General features: G+C 49.7%; 1 protein-coding gene across 3 annotated transcripts in view; it reads right to left on the reverse strand.

The window, feature by feature from the left end:
* Positions 1 to 19,313, reverse strand: part of Dock1 (dedicator of cytokinesis 1) — a 561,057-nt gene that overhangs the window by 420,039 nt on the left and 121,705 nt on the right. For all 3 annotated transcript variants that reach the window (XM_045145312.1, XM_045145301.1, XM_045145308.1), the window contains exons 20-22: positions 18,043 to 18,132; positions 17,630 to 17,730; positions 11,068 to 11,202 (exon numbers count right to left, since the gene is read on the reverse strand). In XM_045145312.1, the coding sequence (XP_045001247.1) occupies positions 11,068 to 11,202; positions 17,630 to 17,730; positions 18,043 to 18,132 (326 nt within the window). The remainder of the gene's footprint in view (positions 1 to 11,067; positions 11,203 to 17,629; positions 17,731 to 18,042; positions 18,133 to 19,313) is intronic.

The following is a 19,313-nucleotide window of genomic DNA, read 5'->3' on the forward strand; positions in this document are numbered from 1 at the left end:
AACCAAAATAAAAAGATTGTTCCTGAAGAACAAAAGTCTGATGCTCTCCAACTTGGAAGTATAGAGACAGCTGACTTACCCAGGGGAGCCCACACTAAACACAAGCTCACACAGTTCTGAGGCTGGAAGAGATGCTGACGTAACAAGGGGAGCCCACACTAAACACAGGCTCACTCAGTTCTGAGGCTGGAAGAGATGCTGATGTAACAAGGGGAGCCCACACTAAACCCAGGCTCACTCAGTTCTGAGGCTGGAAGAGATGCTGACGTAACAAGGGGAGCCCACACTAAACACAGGCTCACTCAGTTCTGAGGCTGGAAGGGATGCTGACGTAACAAGGGGAGCCCACACTAAACCCAGGCTCACTCAGTTCTGAGGCTGGAAGGGATGCTGACGTAACAAGGGGCGCCCACACTAAACCCAGGCTCACTCAGTTCTGAGGCTGGAAGAGATGCTGACGTAACAAGGGGAGCCCACACTAAACACAAGCTCACTCAGTTCTGAGTCTGGAAGAGATGCTGACGTAACAAGGGGAGCCCACACTAAACACAAGCTCACTCAGTTCTGAGGCTGGAAGAGATGCTGACGTAACAAGGGGAGCCCACACTAAACACAGGCTCACTCAGTTCTGAGGCTGGAAGAGATGCTGACGTAACAAGGGGAGCCCACACTAAACACAGGCTCACTCAGTTCTGAGGCTGGAAGGGATGCTGACGTAACAAGGGGAGCCCACACTAAACACAAGCTCACTCAGTTCTGAGGCTGGAAGAGATGCTGACGTAACAAGGGGAGCCCACACTAAACACAGGCTCACTCAGTTCTGAGGCTGGAAGAGATGCTGACGTAACAAGGGGAGCCCACACTAAACACAGGCTCACTCAGTTCTGAGGCTGGAAGAGATGCTGACGTAACAAGGGGAGCCCACACTAAACACAGGCTCACTCAGTTCTGAGGCTGGAAGAGATGCTGACGTAACAAGGGGAGCCCACACTAAACCCAGGCTCACTCAGTTCTGAGGCTGGAAGAGATGCTGACGTAACAAGGGGAGCCCACACTAAACACAGGCTCACTCAGTTCTGAGGCTGGAAGAGATGCTGACGTAACAAGGGGAGCCCACACTAAACCCAGGCTCACTCAGTTCTGAGGCTGGAAGGGATGCTGACGTAACAAGGGGAGCCCACACTAAACACAGGCTCACTCAGTTCTGAGGCTGGAAGGGATGCTGACGTAACAAGGGGAGCCCACACTAAACACAAGCTCACTCAGTTCTGAGGCTGGAAGAGATGCTGACGTAACAAGGGGAGCCCACACTAAACCCAGGCTCACTCAGTTCTGAGGCTGGAAGAGATGCTGACGTAACAAGGGGAGCCCACACTAAACACAGGCTCACTCAGTTCTGAGGCTGGAAGGGATGCTGACGTAACAAGGGGAGCCCACACTAAACACAAGCTCACTCAGTTCTGAGTCTGGAAGAGATGCTGACGTAACAAGGGGAGCCCACACTAAACCCAGGCTCACTCAGTTCTGAGACTGGAAGGGATGCTGACGTAACAAGGGGAGCCCACACTAAACACAAGCTCACTCAGTTCTGAGTCTGGAAGAGATGCTGACGTAACAAGGGGAGCCCACACTAAACCCAGGCTCACTCAGTTCTGAGACTGGAAGGGATGCTGACGTAACAAGGGGAGCCCACACTAAACACAAGCTCACTCAGTTCTGAGTCTGGAAGAGATGCTGACGTAACAAGGGGAGCCCACACTAAACCCAGGCTCACTCAGTTCTGAGGCTGGAAGAGATGCTGACGTAACAAGGGGAGCCCACACTAAACCCAGGCTCACTCAGTTCTGAGACTGGAAGGGATGCTGACGTAACAAGGGGCGCCCACACTAAACACAAGCTCACTCAGTTCTGAGGCTGGAAGAGATGCTGACGTAACAAGGGGAGCCCACACTAAACCCAGGCTCACTCAGTTCTGAGGCTGGAAGAGATGCTGACGTAACAAGGGGAGCCCACACTAAACCCAGGCTCACTCAGTTCTGAGACTGGAAGGGATGCTGACGTAACAAGGGGCGCCCACACTAAACACAAGCTCACTCAGTTCTGAGGCTGGAAGAGATGCTGACGTAACAAGGGGAGCCCACACTAAACCCAGGCTCACTCAGTTCTGAGACTGGAAGAGATGCTGACGTAACAAGGGGAGCCCACACTAAACACAAGCTCACTCAGTTCTGAGGCTGGAAGGGATGCTGACGTAACAAGGGGAGCCCACACTAAACCCAGGCTCACTCAGTTCTGAGGCTGGAAGGGATGCTGACGTAACAAGGGGAGCCCACACTAAACACAAGCTCACTCAGTTCTGAGGCTGGAAGAGATGCTGACGTAACAAGGGGAGCCCACACTAAACCCAGGCTCACTCAGTTCTGAGGCTGGAAGAGATGCTGACGTAACAAGGGGAGCCCACACTAAACCCAGGCTCACTCAGTTCTGAGGCTGGAAGAGATGCTGACGTAACAAGGGGAGCCCACACTAAACCCAGGCTCACTCAGTTCTGAGGCTGGAAGGGATGCTGACGTAACAAGGGGCGCCCACACTAAACACAGGCTCACTCAGTTCTGAGGCTGGAAGGGATGCTGACGTAACAAGGGGAGCCCACACTAAACCCAGGCTCACTCAGTTCTGAGGCTGGAAGGGATGCTGACGTAACAAGGGGCGCCCACACTAAACACAGGCTCACTCAGTTCTGAGGCTGGAAGAGATGCTGACGTAACAAGGGGAGCCCACACTAAACCCAGGCTCACTCAGTTCTGAGGCTGGAAGGGATGCTGACGTAACAAGGGGAGCCCACACTAAACCCAGGCTCACTCAGTTCTGAGGCTGGAAGGGATGCTGACGTAACAAGGGGAGCCCACACTAAACACAAGCTCACTCAGTTCTGAGTCTGGAAGAGATGCTGACGTAACAAGGGGAGCCCACACTAAACACAAGCTCACTCAGTTCTGAGGCTGGAAGAGATGCTGACGTAACAAGGGGAGCCCACACTAAACACAGGCTCACTCAGTTCTGAGGCTGGAAGAGATGCTGACGTAACAAGGGGAGCCCACACTAAACACAGGCTCACTCAGTTCTGAGGCTGGAAGGGATGCTGACGTAACAAGGGGAGCCCACACTAAACACAAGCTCACTCAGTTCTGAGGCTGGAAGAGATGCTGACGTAACAAGGGGAGCCCACACTAAACCCAGGCTCACTCAGTTCTGAGGCTGGAAGAGATGCTGACGTAACAAGGGGAGCCCACACTAAACACAGGCTCACTCAGTTCTGAGGCTGGAAGGGATGCTGACGTAACAAGGGGAGCCCACACTAAACACAGGCTCACTCAGTTCTGAGACTGGAAGAGATGCTGACGTAACAAGGGGAGCCCACACTAAACACAGGCTCACTCAGTTCTGAGGCTGGAAGAGATGCTGACGTAACAAGGGGAGCCCACACTAAACACAAGCTCACTCAGTTCTGAGACTGGAAGAGATGCTGACGTAACAAGGGGAGCCCACACTAAACACAAGCTCACTCAGTTCTGAGTCTGGAAGAGATGCTGACGTAACAAGGGGAGCCCACACTAAACACAAGCTCACTCAGTTCTGAGGCTGGAAGAGATGCTGACGTAACAAGGGGAGCCCACACTAAACACAGGCTCACTCAGTTCTGAGGCTGGAAGGGATGCTGACGTAACAAGGGGAGCCCACACTAAACACAGGCTCACTCAGTTCTGAGACTGGAAGAGATGCTGACGTAACAAGGGGAGCCCACACTAAACACAGGCTCACTCAGTTCTGAGGCTGGAAGAGATGCTGACGTAACAAGGGGAGCCCACACTAAACCCAGGCTCACTCAGTTCTGAGGCTGGAAGAGATGCTGACGTAACAAGGGGAGCCCACACTAAACACAGGCTCACTCAGTTCTGAGGCTGGAAGAGATGCTGACGTAACAAGGGGATCCCACACTAAACACAGGCTCACTCAGTTCTGAGACTGGAAGAGATGCTGACGTAACAAGGGGAGCCCACACTAAACACAGGCTCACTCAGTTCTGAGGCTGGAAGAGATGCTGACGTAACAAGGGGAGCCCACACTAAACCCAGGCTCACTCAGTTCTGAGGCTGGAAGGGATGCTGACGTAACAAGGGGCGCCCACACTAAACACAGGCTCACTCAGTTCTGAGGCTGGAAGAGATGCTGACGTAACAAGGGGAGCCCACACTAAACACAAGCTCACTCAGTTCTGAGGCTGGAAGAGATGCTGACGTAACAAGGGGAGCCCACACTAAACCCAGGCTCACTCAGTTCTGAGACTGGAAGGGATGCTGACGTAACAAGGGGCGCCCACACTAAACACAGGCTCACTCAGTTCTGAGGCTGGAAGAGATGCTGACGTAACAAGGGGAGCCCACACTAAACACAAGCTCACTCAGTTCTGAGGCTGGAAGAGATGCTGACGTAACAAGGGGAGCCCACACTAAACACAGGCTCACTCAGTTCTGAGACTGGAAGAGATGCTGACGTAACAAGGGGAGCCCACACTAAACACAGGCTCACTCAGTTCTGAGGCTGGAAGAGATGCTGACGTAACAAGGGGAGCCCACACTAAACACAGGCTCACTCTGTTCTGAGGCTGGAAGGGATACTGACGTAACAAGGGGAGCCCACACTAAACACAAGCTCACTCAGTTCTGAGGCTGGAAGAGATGCTGACGTAACAAGGGGAGCCCACACTAAACACAAGCTCACACAGTTCTGAGGCTGGAAGAGATGCTGACGTAACAAGGGGAGCCCACACTAAACACAAGCTCACTCAGTTCTGAGGCTGGAAGAGATGCTGACGTAACAAGGGGAGCCCACACTAAACCCAGGCTCACTCAGTTCTGAGGCTGGAAGAGATGCTGACGTAACAAGGGGAGCCCACACTAAACCCAGGCTCACTCAGTTCTGAGGCTGGAAGAGATGCTGACGTAACAAGGGGAGCCCACACTAAACGCAGGCTCACTCAGTTCTGAGGCTGGAAGAGATGCTGACGTAACAAGGGGAGCCCACACTAAACACAAGCTCACTCAGTTCTGAGGCTGGAAGAGATGCTGACGTAACAAGGGGAGCCCACACTAAACCCAGGCTCACTCAGTTCTGAGGCTGGAAGAGATGCTGACGTAACAAGGGGAGCCCACACTAAACGCAGGCTCACTCAGTTCTGAGGCTGGAAGAGATGCTGACGTAACAAGGGGAGCCCACACTAAACACAGGCTCACTCAGTTCTGAGGCTGGAAGGGATGCTGACGTAACAAGGGGAGCCCACACTAAACCCAGGCTCACTCAGTTCTGAGACTGGAAGAGATGCTGACGTAACAAGGGGAGCCCACACTAAACCCAGGCTCACTCAGTTCTGAGGCTGGAAGGGATGCTGACGTAACAAGGAGAGCCCACACTAAACCCAGGCTCACTCAGTTCTGAGGCTGGAAGGGATGCTGACGTAACAAGGGGAGCCCACACTAAACACAGGCTCACTCAGTTCTGAGGCTGGAAGAGATGCTGACGTAACAAGGGGAGCCCACACTAAACCCAGGCTCACTCAGTTCTGAGGCTGGAAGAGATGCTGACGTAACAAGGGGAGCCCACACTAAACACAGGCTCACTCAGTTCTGAGGCTGGAAGAGATGCTGACGTAACAAGGGGAGCCCACACTAAACCCAGGCTCACTCAGTTCTGAGGCTGGAAGAGATGCTGACGTAACAAGGGGAGCCCACACTAAACACAAGCTCACTCAGTTCTGAGGCTGGAAGAGATGCTGACGTAACAAGGGGAGCCCACACTAAACACAAGCTCACTCAGTTCTGAGGCTGGAAGGGATGCTGACGTAACAAGGGGAGCCCACACTAAACACAGGCTCACTCAGTTCTGAGACTGGAAGAGATGCTGACGTAACAAGGGGAGCCCACACTAAACACAAGCTCACTCAGTTCTGAGGCTGGAAGAGATGCTGACGTAACAAGGGGAGCCCACACTAAACACAGGCTCACTCAGTTCTGAGGCTGGCAGAGATGCTGACGTAACAAGGGGAGCCCACACTAAACACAGGCTCACTCAGTTCTGAGGCTGGAAGAGATGCTGACGTAACAAGGGGAGCCCACACTAAACACAGGCTCACTCAGTTCTGAGGCTGGAAGGGATGCTGACGTAACAAGGGGAGCCCACACTAAACACAAGCTCACTCAGTTCTGAGGCTGGAAGAGATGCTGACGTAACAAGGGGAGCCCACACTAAACCCAGGCTCACTCAGTTCTGAGGCTGGAAGAGATGCTGACGTAACAAGGGGAGCCCACACTAAACACAGGCTCACTCAGTTCTGAGGCTGGAAGAGATGCTGACGTAACAAGGGGAGCCCACACTAAACACAGGCTCACTCAGTTCTGAGGCTGGAAGGGATGCTGACGTAACAAGGGGAGCCCACACTAAACACAAGCTCACTCAGTTCTGAGGCTGGAAGGGATGCTGACGTAACAAGGGGAGCCCACACTAAACACAGGCTCACTCAGTTCTGAGACTGGAAGAGATGCTGACGTAACAAGGGGAGCCCACACTAAACACAAGCTCACTCAGTTCTGAGGCTGGAAGGGATGCTGACGTAACAAGGGGAGCCCACACTAAACACAGGCTCACTCAGTTCTGAGGCTGGAAGAGATGCTGACGTAACAAGGGGAGCCCACACTAAACCCAGGCTCACTCAGTTCTGAGGCTGGAAGAGATGCTGACGTAACAAGGGGAGCCCACACTAAACACAGGCTCACTCAGTTCTGAGACTGGAAGAGATGCTGACGTAACAAGGGGAGCCCACACTAAACCCAGGCTCACTCAGTTCTGAGGCTGGAAGGGATGCTGACGTAACAAGGGGCGCCCACACTAAACACAGGCTCACTCAGTTCTGAGGCTGGAAGAGATGCTGACGTAACAAGGGGAGCCCACACTAAACACAAGCTCACTCAGTTCTGAGGCTGGAAGAGATGCTGACGTAACAAGGGGAGCCCACACTAAACACAAGCTCACTCAGTTCTGAGGCTGGAAGAGATGCTGACGTAACAAGGGGCGCCCACACTAAACACAGGCTCACTCAGTTCTGAGGCTGGAAGAGATGCTGACGTAACAAGGGGCGCCCACACTAAACACAAGCTCACTCAGTTCTGAGGCTGGAAGAGATGCTGACGTAACAAGGGGAGCCCACACTAAACACAGGCTCACTCAGTTCTGAGACTGGAAGAGATGCTGACGTAACAAGGGGAGCCCACACTAAACACAGGCTCACTCAGTTCTGAGGCTGGAAGAGATGCTGACGTAACAAGGGGAGCCCACACTAAACCCAGGCTCACTCAGTTCTGAGGCTGGAAGGGATGCTGACGTAACAAGGGGAGCCCACACTAAACACAAGCTCACTCAGTTCTGAGGCTGGAAGAGATGCTGACGTAACAAGGGGCGCCCACACTAAACACAAGCTCACTCAGTTCTGAGGCTGGAAGAGATGCTGACGTAACAAGGGGCGCCCACACTAAACACAAGCTCACTCAGTTCTGAGGCTGGAAGAGATGCTGACGTAACAAGGGGCGCCCACACTAAACACAGGCTCACTCAGTTCTGAGGCTGGAAGAGATGCTGACGTAACAAGGGGAGCCCACACTAAACACAAGCTCACTCAGTTCTGAGGCTGGAAGAGATGCTGACGTAACAAGGGGAGCCCACACTAAACACAAGCTCACTCAGTTCTGAGGCTGGAAGAGATGCTGACGTAACAAGGGGCGCCCACACTAAACACAGGCTCACTCAGTTCTGAGGCTGGAAGAGATGCTGACGTAACAAGGGGCGCCCACACTAAACACAAGCTCACTCAGTTCTGAGGCTGGAAGAGATGCTGACGTAACAAGGGGAGCCCACACTAAACACAGGCTCACTCAGTTCTGAGACTGGAAGAGATGCTGACGTAACAAGGGGAGCCCACACTAAACACAGGCTCACTCAGTTCTGAGGCTGGAAGGGATGCTGACGTAACAAGGGGAGCCCACACTAAACACAAGCTCACTCAGTTCTGAGGCTGGAAGAGATGCTGACGTAACAAGGGGAGCCCACACTAAACACAAGCTCACACAGTTCTGAGGCTGGAAGAGATGCTGACGTAACAAGGGGAGCCCACACTAAACACAAGCTCACTCAGTTCTGAGGCTGGAAGAGATGCTGACGTAACAAGGGGAGCCCACACTAAACCCAGGCTCACTCAGTTCTGAGGCTGGAAGAGATGCTGACGTAACAAGGGGAGCCCACACTAAACACAAGCTCACTCAGTTCTGAGGCTGGAAGAGATGCTGACGTAACAAGGGGAGCCCACACTAAACACAGGCTCACTCAGTTCTGAGGCTGGAAGAGATGCTGACGTAACAAGGGGAGCCCACACTAAACACAGGCTCACTCAGTTCTGAGGCTGGAAGGGATGCTGACGTAACAAGGGGAGCCCACACTAAACACAAGCTCACTCAGTTCTGAGTCTGGAAGAGATGCTGACGTAACAAGGGGAGCCCACACTAAACACAGGCTCACTCAGTTCTGAGGCTGGAAGAGATGCTGACGTAACAAGGGGAGCCCACACTAAACGCAGGCTCACTCAGTTCTGAGGCTGGAAGAGATGCTGACGTAACAAGGGGAGCCCACACTAAACACAAGCTCACTCAGTTCTGAGGCTGGAAGAGATGCTGACGTAACAAGGGGAGCCCACACTAAACCCAGGCTCACTCAGTTCTGAGGCTGGAAGAGATGCTGACGTAACAAGGGGAGCCCACACTAAACGCAGGCTCACTCAGTTCTGAGGCTGGAAGAGATGCTGACGTAACAAGGGGAGCCCACACTAAACACAGGCTCACTCAGTTCTGAGGCTGGAAGGGATGCTGACGTAACAAGGGGAGCCCACACTAAACCCAGGCTCACTCAGTTCTGAGACTGGAAGAGATGCTGACGTAACAAGGGGAGCCCACACTAAACACAGGCTCACTCAGTTCTGAGGCTGGAAGGGATGCTGACGTAACAAGGGGAGCCCACACTAAACCCAGGCTCACTCAGTTCTGAGGCTGGAAGGGATGCTGACGTAACAAGGGGAGCCCACACTAAACACAGGCTCACTCAGTTCTGAGGCTGGAAGAGATGCTGACGTAACAAGGGGAGCCCACACTAAACCCAGGCTCACTCAGTTCTGAGGCTGGAAGAGATGCTGACGTAACAAGGGGAGCCCACACTAAACACAGGCTCACTCAGTTCTGAGGCTGGAAGAGATGCTGACGTAACAAGGGGAGCCCACACTAAACCCAGGCTCACTCAGTTCTGAGGCTGGAAGAGATGCTGACGTAACAAGGGGAGCCCACACTAAACACAAGCTCACTCAGTTCTGAGGCTGGAAGGGATGCTGACGTAACAAGGGGAGCCCACACTAAACACAAGCTCACTCAGTTCTGAGGCTGGAAGAGATGCTGACGTAACAAGGGGAGCCCACACTAAACACAGGCTCACTCAGTTCTGAGACTGGAAGAGATGCTGACGTAACAAGGGGAGCCCACACTAAACACAGGCTCACTCAGTTCTGAGGCTGGAAGAGATGCTGACGTAACAAGGGGAGCCCACACTAAACCCAGGCTCACTCAGTTCTGAGGCTGGAAGAGATGCTGACGTAACAAGGGGAGCCCACACTAAACACAGGCTCACTCAGTTCTGAGGCTGGCAGCACAAGGGTTGTGAGCCCAGGTCACAGGGGTTAACCACCTGCTTTGCGGCTGTCACTGGTCTATGCAGTCTGTCCAATGTTTCTGTTTCTACTACAGTAGACCTAAGGTTGCACTCTCAGTTCTTTCCCTTTCTTCGCTGTACCTCCAAACACAGCTCCTTCAAAGAGGTGAAAATAAACCCTAGATGAAAGAGGAAGATGCGGACATGGTTAACACTAGTCTTCTTACCCGTCTCCCCTCTGAACACCTTCCAAACACTGTCCTGTTCAAGGGGAGCATGTGTTCTCTGGCTGAGAGGAAACGGACTGATGAAACCCAGCTGAACCCAGGAAGAATACCAATCTAGAAGAGCCAAACCATTACAACACTGATTAGTCAGGCACCCACAAAATAGTCACCCCTAAAAATAAGCAGAGGAAGTCCACTGTAATACCCAACACCAAAACTATCCACTTTCCACATCTCCTTTCTCACCATGAAATATCATGGGGATACCATAAAGTGGTTTTTATCTTCGTATCACAACAGTTGATATAAACACTAATATATAAAATATTAAAATTATCGCTGGGCATGGTGGTACACATCTTTGCTCCCAGCACATGGGAGGAGAACCTCTATGAGATCGAGGCCAGCCTGAGACTGCATAGTAAATGAATTCCAGGTCCATCCTAGGATACAGCGAGACCACACATCAAAAAAAAAAAAAAAAAAAAAAAAAGTCTAAAATAAGGCAGTCATAAATAACCCAACATGCTTTCAAGTTCAGATTCCTGAGTTGACCCAGCTAACAGGAAACATGTCACTGAGTATAGGACCTGAGTGGCGTTCCAACCAAAACGGCACAGAGATCTCCAGAAATGAACCATTCTGCTTCAAGGAAAGAGGAGGGCCGTCTTCCAAGGGGGCGGTGTAAGTGGATCTCGGCTTTGCCTTGTTTCGTTCTGTTTGTTCTTTGGAGGCTTTTTGCTATATGATGACATATGAAAAAGCTGTGCCAAGCCCACAATGGGTGCCCAGCACGGTGTGGGAAGCATCAAAAACAGTGGGTGGCTAATGGGCGCATGTTACCAACCTCTCTCCTTAGAGTCTGCACTGGACTGGCCTAAGGCCCAGGGTTGGCATGAGCAAGCCCACCCCAGCCCTTCATCATGCTAAGAAGGCTGAGAAAGGACAGAGGAGGAAGGGAAGGGGACGAGGCAAAGGGAAAGAAAAGAAGCAATCGGGCATCGGGCACATGAGAGAAGCGAGGACGGGGTGGGGAGGCACCTACTGATTGAACAGGATCCGTGAGCGCACGATGAACTTGAAGACAAACTCCAGCGCTTTCATGGCCTTGTGCAGCTGCTCACTGACCCCCGGCTTCTCAGCGTTGTCCACATAAGTCCTCAGGACCTTGGTCAGCTTCCTAGTCACAGTGGAAACACAGGTCAGTTATAAGGTCTGAAAATTCCATCTGGGTTCTTAACTAACATAGCCATTCATTCACAAGTTATTTTACTCTCCTTTTCACTACTGAATATAAGTATATTCATATATAACAGAACAAACAAAATGACAAAATGACTCTCAAGGATGCTGAGTCTGAGCATTTAAGAACGTTGCTGACTCCAGGAGATGGACCAAAGCAAGGTAAATTTGTTACCAAACTTCATTTTCCCAGCCTCTCCGGGAGACAGATTTCACTGCAAGAAAAGGAAGCCAAGGATGCACAGGAGATACAGTGAATCCACACACAAGGATGTACTGAAGACTAGTGAATCCACACACAAGGATGCACAGAGAACTAGTGAATCCACACACAAGGGTGCAGAGGAGAACTAGTTAATCCTCTCACATGGCTGCACAGGAGAGCATCCTTAATAACTTAAAATATTTGCACATCGGGGCTGGAGCGATGGCTCAGAGGTTACAGGCACCCTCCTACAAAGCCTAACCACCCAGATGGAACTCCCTAGTACTCATATAAAGCCACATGCACAAAGTGGCGCATGCATCTGGAATTTGTTTGCGTAGCAAGAAGCCCTGATGTGCCCATATCTATTCTCTCGTTCCTTCTTTAATTTATGAAAAAGTAGCTGATTATTAAATGATATCTGACTATTAAAAAGACATGCAAGGGGGGAAAAAGGCAGAGTTTCATATTTCACATTTGACTATCACAGATAGAAACCTAGGTGGAGTTGGAGTGATGGCTTAAGGTCATTAACAGGGAAGCCTAAGAACTCGTGTTCGAATCTCCAGGTCCCATTGTGTGTCCCAGGACGCACAAGGATGCAAGTGGGCACTGTAACACATGGGCACAAAGAGGCACCTGCATGTGGAGTTTGTTTGCAGTGGTTGAAGGCCTTGGCATGCCCATTCTCTCTCCCTCAATCTCTCTCTCTGTATCAAAATAAATTAAAAAAAAAAAAACTAGGTGCTAATTATCATTAGCCACCAGGTAATTATAAATGAAGATCTCAAAGACATCAGTGGGTCTCCATGACAATGACCAAAACTTAAAGTCATGCAAGGTTATATACTGATGGAACACAAGTGGGATGTTTGTAAACTGCCGGTGGAGATGCACACACACACACAGCCATTTCACAAACAGTGTGTGAGTCTCTGATACAGCCATTCTGGTCCCAGGTATTTCTGCCAGAGAACCGAAGCCCGTGTCTGTAAAACACCTGCAACTGGCACCTGTAGCAGCCTTGTTCAGAACAGCAGAAATCTATATGCCCCGACTCTGCAATGTAGAACGATAAAACAGCCCTGCTGGCCAATTACCTCTCAAGCAATGATAGACACTAATCAAATGACCTACAGCAACATGGGCGAAACTCAGAAGCACAGTGTTGAAGAAAGAGTCCAGAGCCCACGATGCTGCTGCGCTGGAGCCCAGGAGCAGGTAAACAGCACTGTGATGACGAAAGAGAAAGTGTGTGCTCCGAGAAAGAAGCCCGCACTCACGGGGCACGGCGCTCTTTGTGGGGAGCGGCAATGTGCTACCTGCACCTTTCTTGGGCAGTGGTTACAAGAGAGGCAAGAATTGCCCGAATTCATAAAATGAGTTTTACTCATGTAAACTGTAGAAATGAGAAACGTCTGAATTTTAAAGAAGCAAATTGAGGCTGGTGCTAGCTTGTCACAGCATTGCTTATACAGTGTTTCACATTCTGTAATGGGATAGTTTTTTTTTTTTTTAATTATGTTGAACATGTGTGATTTTTAAATGATGAAGGCAATAGTGGCTGATAAGCAATTTTTTCATATTGATTTTTTATTTGAGACTATTTTATTTATTTATTTATTGACAGAAAAAAAAGAGGCAGATAGAGAAAATAAGCTTTTTTGTTTTTATATTTTGTTTTGTTTTTGTTTTTTGAGCTCAGGCTGACCTGGAATTTACTATGTAGTCTCAGGGTGGTCTTGAACTCACGGTGATCCTCCTACCTCTGCCTCCAGAGTGCTGGGATTAAAGGCGTGAGCCACCACCGCACAGCTTATGATAAGCAATTTTTACTTCTGCTCAAACTTGTACCCTTTCTACCTGGTACCAGCTCATAAACTATGACTGCTTGTTCAAAAGGATAGTACTCGATGCCTCCTGTCATCAAAGAACAGGTCAGATACGTAGTGTAACTTTAGGTGGTAGTGTTCTGTACAGGACAACTCCCCAGAACCTAGAAGTTACACAAACTATATGACAACCTCCAAGGAGAATGCACATTACCCAAACTCCTCCAATGCAACTTCTTAAAACATTTATTTATTTAAGAGAGAGAAAGATGATGAAAGAGGCAGATAGAGAGAATGGGCACACCAGGGCCTCTAGCCACTGCAAAGGTGAGCCACCATGTGTATCTGAGTTACTAGGGAATCGAACATGGATCTTTTGGCTTTTCAGGAAAGCACCTTAACTGCTAAGCCATCGCTCTAGCCCAGTGCCAATTTTTATGAGATAAGAACTCACTGTGGCTGTTTTTGTTAAAAATTTATTTATTTATTTATAAGCAGAGAGAGGTAGAGAGAAGAAAAACAAGCAAAGAGAAAGGGCACGCCAGGACCTCCAGCCGCTGTAAACAAACTCCAGACGCATGTGCCACTTTGTTCATCTGGCTTTATGTGGGCGCTGGGGAATCAAATTCAGATGGCTAAGGCTTGGCAGGTAAGCATCTTGACCCCTGAGCCATCTCTCCAGCCCCCACTGTGGCTTACTGATACGCTTCGTGCTCATACCAGTGGCCTGCTCAAATACTGACAGGATTTCTTGATAAGTCTAGGCCAGCATGGGCCAGGCTGTCATCAAGACACTCACAAGAGCAGCTGTCATTATGGCATGACCTAGGACGAACAATCTCACTGACAGTCACAGTAAAAAGCTCCGTGGGTGGCTGAACACAGGTGAAGAAAGCCGGCCTCGCTCAGCCAAGCATCATTAGTGGTGTGGTCTCTGCCCTGAGGCTGGCCCGCAGCCCGTCCTACCACGGGGTCCCGCATGTTCAGTGGGGAGCGCAGCTAAGCAAATGCAGAGTGCAGCAGTCCTGAACGCACAGGACGCCCGGTTTAAATTATTCTCCCAAACTTCCCAAATACCTATGCTTGTCACTCATATTAATAACCTCACTCTTTTCATATCCATTCAGCACACTTTGGGGGAATTCTTTAAACAAATTAATCAAAGACATGAATGAAATGATAATAATACACAAAGAGAATGGCCTAGATCCAGAAAACAAATTTGCAAGGCCATCCTATCACTGTATAAAGACTCACACCCTTGGCAATAGACAGAGAGGGCAGATCAAACTGAGTATCAATGATGTCAGAGGGAGCCTGCTGCAGCCCTGTCAAACAGCAAGCAGAAAACTGCCCAGGCACACTGGAATACGGCAGAAAGTCCTCAAGGGAACACCTCCCTTGCTTTCCATTTGGCTTATATGGATGGAGCTGGTCAGGACGTAGTGGCCCAGCATCATGAGCTATCTGTGCAGGAGCTGTGCTGGGCAGGGCTACACCAGGGGTATAAAAAATGCAGGAAAGAGAGGGTCATTGAGATTGCAACACAGTCTTGTGTTTGGAAATGGCCATGGGCAGTGTGAAGTGGGTTTGCTGGATGCCTGAATGGAGACCCCATGGGGCCATGAGGATGAACGTGGCTTGCAGTGGAGACCCAGTGGAGATGCTGGGACCACAAGATGGCTGCTAAGGAAAGCTGCTGACCCCGATGAAGTTTTCCAGGACTGTGTGTAGCCTAGCTGGAGTGGCAGAACTGGAATGCCAAAGACTTGTTGCTGGTTGGACTGGGAGATTTGTCACTAACTAGACTTGTTGGACTTCGAGCTACACAGTTTGGTGTTTGACTGTTTAAATCATGTATTGCTTGAGTATTTCTCTGCTATGCCCAATGCCATCTTTTACAGTGTGAATGCTGATTCTATGCCATTATGAGTTTTGGGGGGATTTTTTTCTTATTATGTATGGCTCAGTTAAAACACCTTGGACTATAAGGATGTTTGAATATCATAGGGATTGATAAAAATTATGGGGACTTTAAAGTTGGATGAATACACTGTATGTTATATCATGTATGGTTATTAAGTTTATGGGGGCCAGAGGCATAAGGTGGTATTGATTCAAGTATCCCCCATAAACTTAGGTGTTCCGAATGCTAGATTCCCAGTTGATGGCAATTTGGGAATTAATGCCTCTCGGAGGGAGTATATTGTTGGGGCGGGCTTATGGATGTTATAGCCAGTTTCCCCTTGCCAGTGTTTGATTTATTCTCCTGTTTCTGTTGTCCATCTGATGTTGGCCAGGGGGTGATGTCCACCCTCTGCTCATGCCAGCATTTTCCCCTACCATCATGGAGCTTCCCTGAGTCTGTGAACTAAAATAAACCCTTTTTTTTTTCCTCCACAAGCTGCTCTTGGTTGGGTGATTTCTGCCAGCAATGCGAACCTGACTGCAACACTAAGAACACTCTTTCCAGAATAGAAATCTTTTGGGCAGACCTCAGAGACCGGATTGCAGGACACACACAGACTCCTACCCCAGTCCCACTGTAGCTTAGGGATGAAATGGCGCTTTATCTCCTTCCCATAGCGTAGCCTGTCAGAAACTCCCCACCCCTGTTTTTAAAGATAGGTGAATACTGACCTCAAAGGTAATATGGAACCAAGGATGACTCTGACGTTCTGATTTTCCCGGCTCTCCCTTTCAAGTGTCAGGATTACAGGTATGCCCGGTGTATACAACGTAGGAACCAACCCAAAGCCAGGCACGTACTCTACCAACAAAGCCACATATCAAGTCCCCGAAACTTCCCCATTTTTATTTTTCTGCCATTGAAAGTGTACATTTTTCCCAACAGCCCGGCACAGCATGATGATGCCAAGACAGGGCTGGAAACGCTGCAGAAGGAGTTTGGCACTGCGCTTGTTTTCTGGGGTGAAAACACACAGTCTAAGTTGAGAACAGCTTTGAGGCCATGTTTGAAGCAACAGTTTTGACACTGGCCACATATAGAGACTCGTCACATTCACAGCTACCTGCAGACATACCCACCTTCCTTGCAGTCAGGCTGTGGTCACTAGGGCAGTAAGGTGGCCCTTGGTGTACTTTCCTCACAGTCTGTAAAGAGCAGACCACCAGGCCAGCCCACAGGGTCTCTCCACTGAGTGAGCAGAAGGTCAAGGAAACACCTATCAGCAAAGTCCTAAGGAAAGCCTTGTCCCACCTCAGCATGCCAGGGCTCCATCACCACCTGCTCGCAACACTTGCTGGAGGCAGGGAAGGAAACGGTCTGCAGGCGCAGACTGGGCAGTACCACCATGCGGCTTCAGGAGCCAGAATCCGACCAGGAGTTTACATCTGTACAAAGGCCTAGAAAACAAATTTGTACCCAAATCTCTTCAAAAGAGACGGAAGCTTTGAGTCAATTTAAGGACACTAAAGAGAGTATTTCTAATGATACAAAATGAGCTGTTCTTTGAAGAAATGACGCAAATTTTATTTCCAATGCAATTCAAACAATACAAAACTTGAATAAGTGCCATTAAATCCCACCAAGAGAAGGGAAGTCACACATACTAAATGAAGCCCAACAACTGCTTAGAGTGCTTTCAGCATCAGCGGTGGTTGTGAAGGACCTGCTAACTCGTTAAAGTTCTCAAACAGGCCCACAATCGCGTACTTCTTTTCAGACAAGGACATTGCAAGTCAGAGAGGTCAAGCAACTTGCCTAAGATCACACAACTAGAGCTATGGTCTCAGCCCATGTAGCCCAGTTCCAGGCTGCTGGGGCACGGCGCGGTGCGGTCCAGGCCAGGCAGCATCTGTGCACGCTAGCTGTGGGGTGCAGAGTGTCGGGATGGGGGACGGGCAAGGGTGCAGAAGGACAGCGGGAATCCGCGTCAGCTGACAGCTGAAGATTCTGAGGAAAGCGAAGGGAGGCACAAGGACAAACACAGACCTGTGCCGTACTCGCACTGAAGGACCAATCACCTCAAACCAGAAGCACATCCACTTATTTGTCCATCCCATGCTCTTGGGAAGCCACAGTGTGACAGGCACGCCACATCCACAGATCAGTGTCATTAACACAAACCGAAATTTCCGAAGATGAATGGAAGGGAAGGAAGAGAACAAGAATTTATTCTAGAATGTTACAATAGTTCGTCGCATTTCTCATTAAACAATATTTTTAAGTCTTTTAAAGAGGGGAACAATAATAAAAATTGCCACAGTAAATTCAGAGTTTTGAGGCAGAAATATACTAAAGTAACCCTAAATATCAAACACTGAGCAAAAGCAAGCTTGCTTTGAAAGAACACCAAGGAACTCACGTGTAGGCTAACGTTGCACTGAAGTGCTTCTTGATGTAGGTTTCTAAAACGGGGTTGAAGTGCTGGAACTTCCGGTCAGCAATGAGTCCAATGATAAAGACCTGGGAAGGCAATCAGTGAGCGGCTTGTGAGCGGCGAGGAAGGCCAGCGTGGAACACGCCACTGACCCGCCTGCGCCACCACGTGGGAATGAGAGCTAGAACGCTTGCTCCAAAGGCCGTGTCTTCCCACCTGAGAAATGACATTAGCATGACGATAGCTTCACATTAAGAGAACCTTCCCACTTCCCTGGCGATTGGCTCTGCCACAAAAAGGCTTTCAAGGTGAGTGGAATGGTCCCGTCCCCCTTCAAAGGCTGCAGCATAAAAGGACACTTCACCACATGAGCAGATGAAAGGGAGGCTTCCCCTTACCAGAGCATCAAACACCAGAGTATCAAAGGTCTCACTCTCGGAGTTCTCCATCATGATGTTAAAAAGGGCATCCAGGGTGTCCTGCAGGAACTGTACATGCAAGAGGTCAGTGACAAGTCAGCGCACCCCACAATCCCCAAGTGGGTTAACTCCACATCACTAGCTTTCCTCAGGGCTGCCTATACAGCTACTAACTTCAAGCCATACACAGTGGTACACACCTGTCATCCTGCTATTGAGAGGCTGAGGCAAGAGGACTGCCTGGACTACAAACTGAGACCCTGTATCAAAAATATAAAAAGAGGGGGCTGGAGAGATGGCTTAGTGGTTAAGGCACATGCCTGCAAAGCCAAAGGACCCTGGTTCAATTTCCCAGTACTAACATAAAGCCAGATGCACAAGGTAGTACATGCATGTGCAATTTGTTTACAGTGCCTACGAAGCCTTGGTGTGCTCGCTCACTCTTTCTCTCTCTCTCTCTCTCTCTCTCTCTCTCTCTCTCTGCCTCTGCCTCTCTCCCTCTCTCAGATAGTAACATACTTTTTAAAAAGATGAAAAGAGGGCTGGAGAACTGGCTTAACTGTTCAAGGCACTTGCTTACAAAGCTTGATGGCCTAGGATCGATTCCCCAGTACCTACATAAAGCCAGATGCACAAAATGGAACCTGTGAGCCTGGAGTGACGAGATTAAAGAGGCATGCTTGTAAAGCCTGTGTGCCCAGATTTGACTCCCCATTCCCTATGTGAAGCTAGATGCACAAAGCAGAACATGCATCTGGAGTCTGTTTACAGTGGTAAGAGGTCCTGGGGTTCCCTTTTTTGTCCTCTCTATCCCTCTCTCTCCCATTTTTTCCTTCCCTCTCTCTACTTGCAAATAAATAATCTAACAAATACTTTTAACTATAAAAAAGATAGATGGTAGGCATACAGACAATAAATGTTTCATACATAGGTATAACTAGATGACCAACGACAGGAAAGTAGGTAGATGATAAGAGAGAGGGAGAAATATGCTAAATGGACGGACAGACAGACGACGAGGTAACTTCCGAGACTGTCCTTTAGACTGCAGATATGCAAGGCAAACATCCCAGACGACTGAGTTACAAACAAAGACAGGTCATCCTGACTCAAGCCGTGCAGGAACAAAGCTGGGAGACAGCCTACTGCTGCTGCACCCCTAAAGAACCATCCCAACCCCCTCCCCAAGTTTCCACCAGGCTGGACCGAATTTTACTACATTCACCAAGTGCAAGAGGCTTCATCAATGG

This window comes from Jaculus jaculus, chromosome 1 (assembly GCF_020740685.1).
Source record: "Jaculus jaculus isolate mJacJac1 chromosome 1, mJacJac1.mat.Y.cur, whole genome shotgun sequence".
In the NCBI taxonomy this organism is placed as follows: Eukaryota; Metazoa; Chordata; class Mammalia; order Rodentia; family Dipodidae; genus Jaculus; species Jaculus jaculus.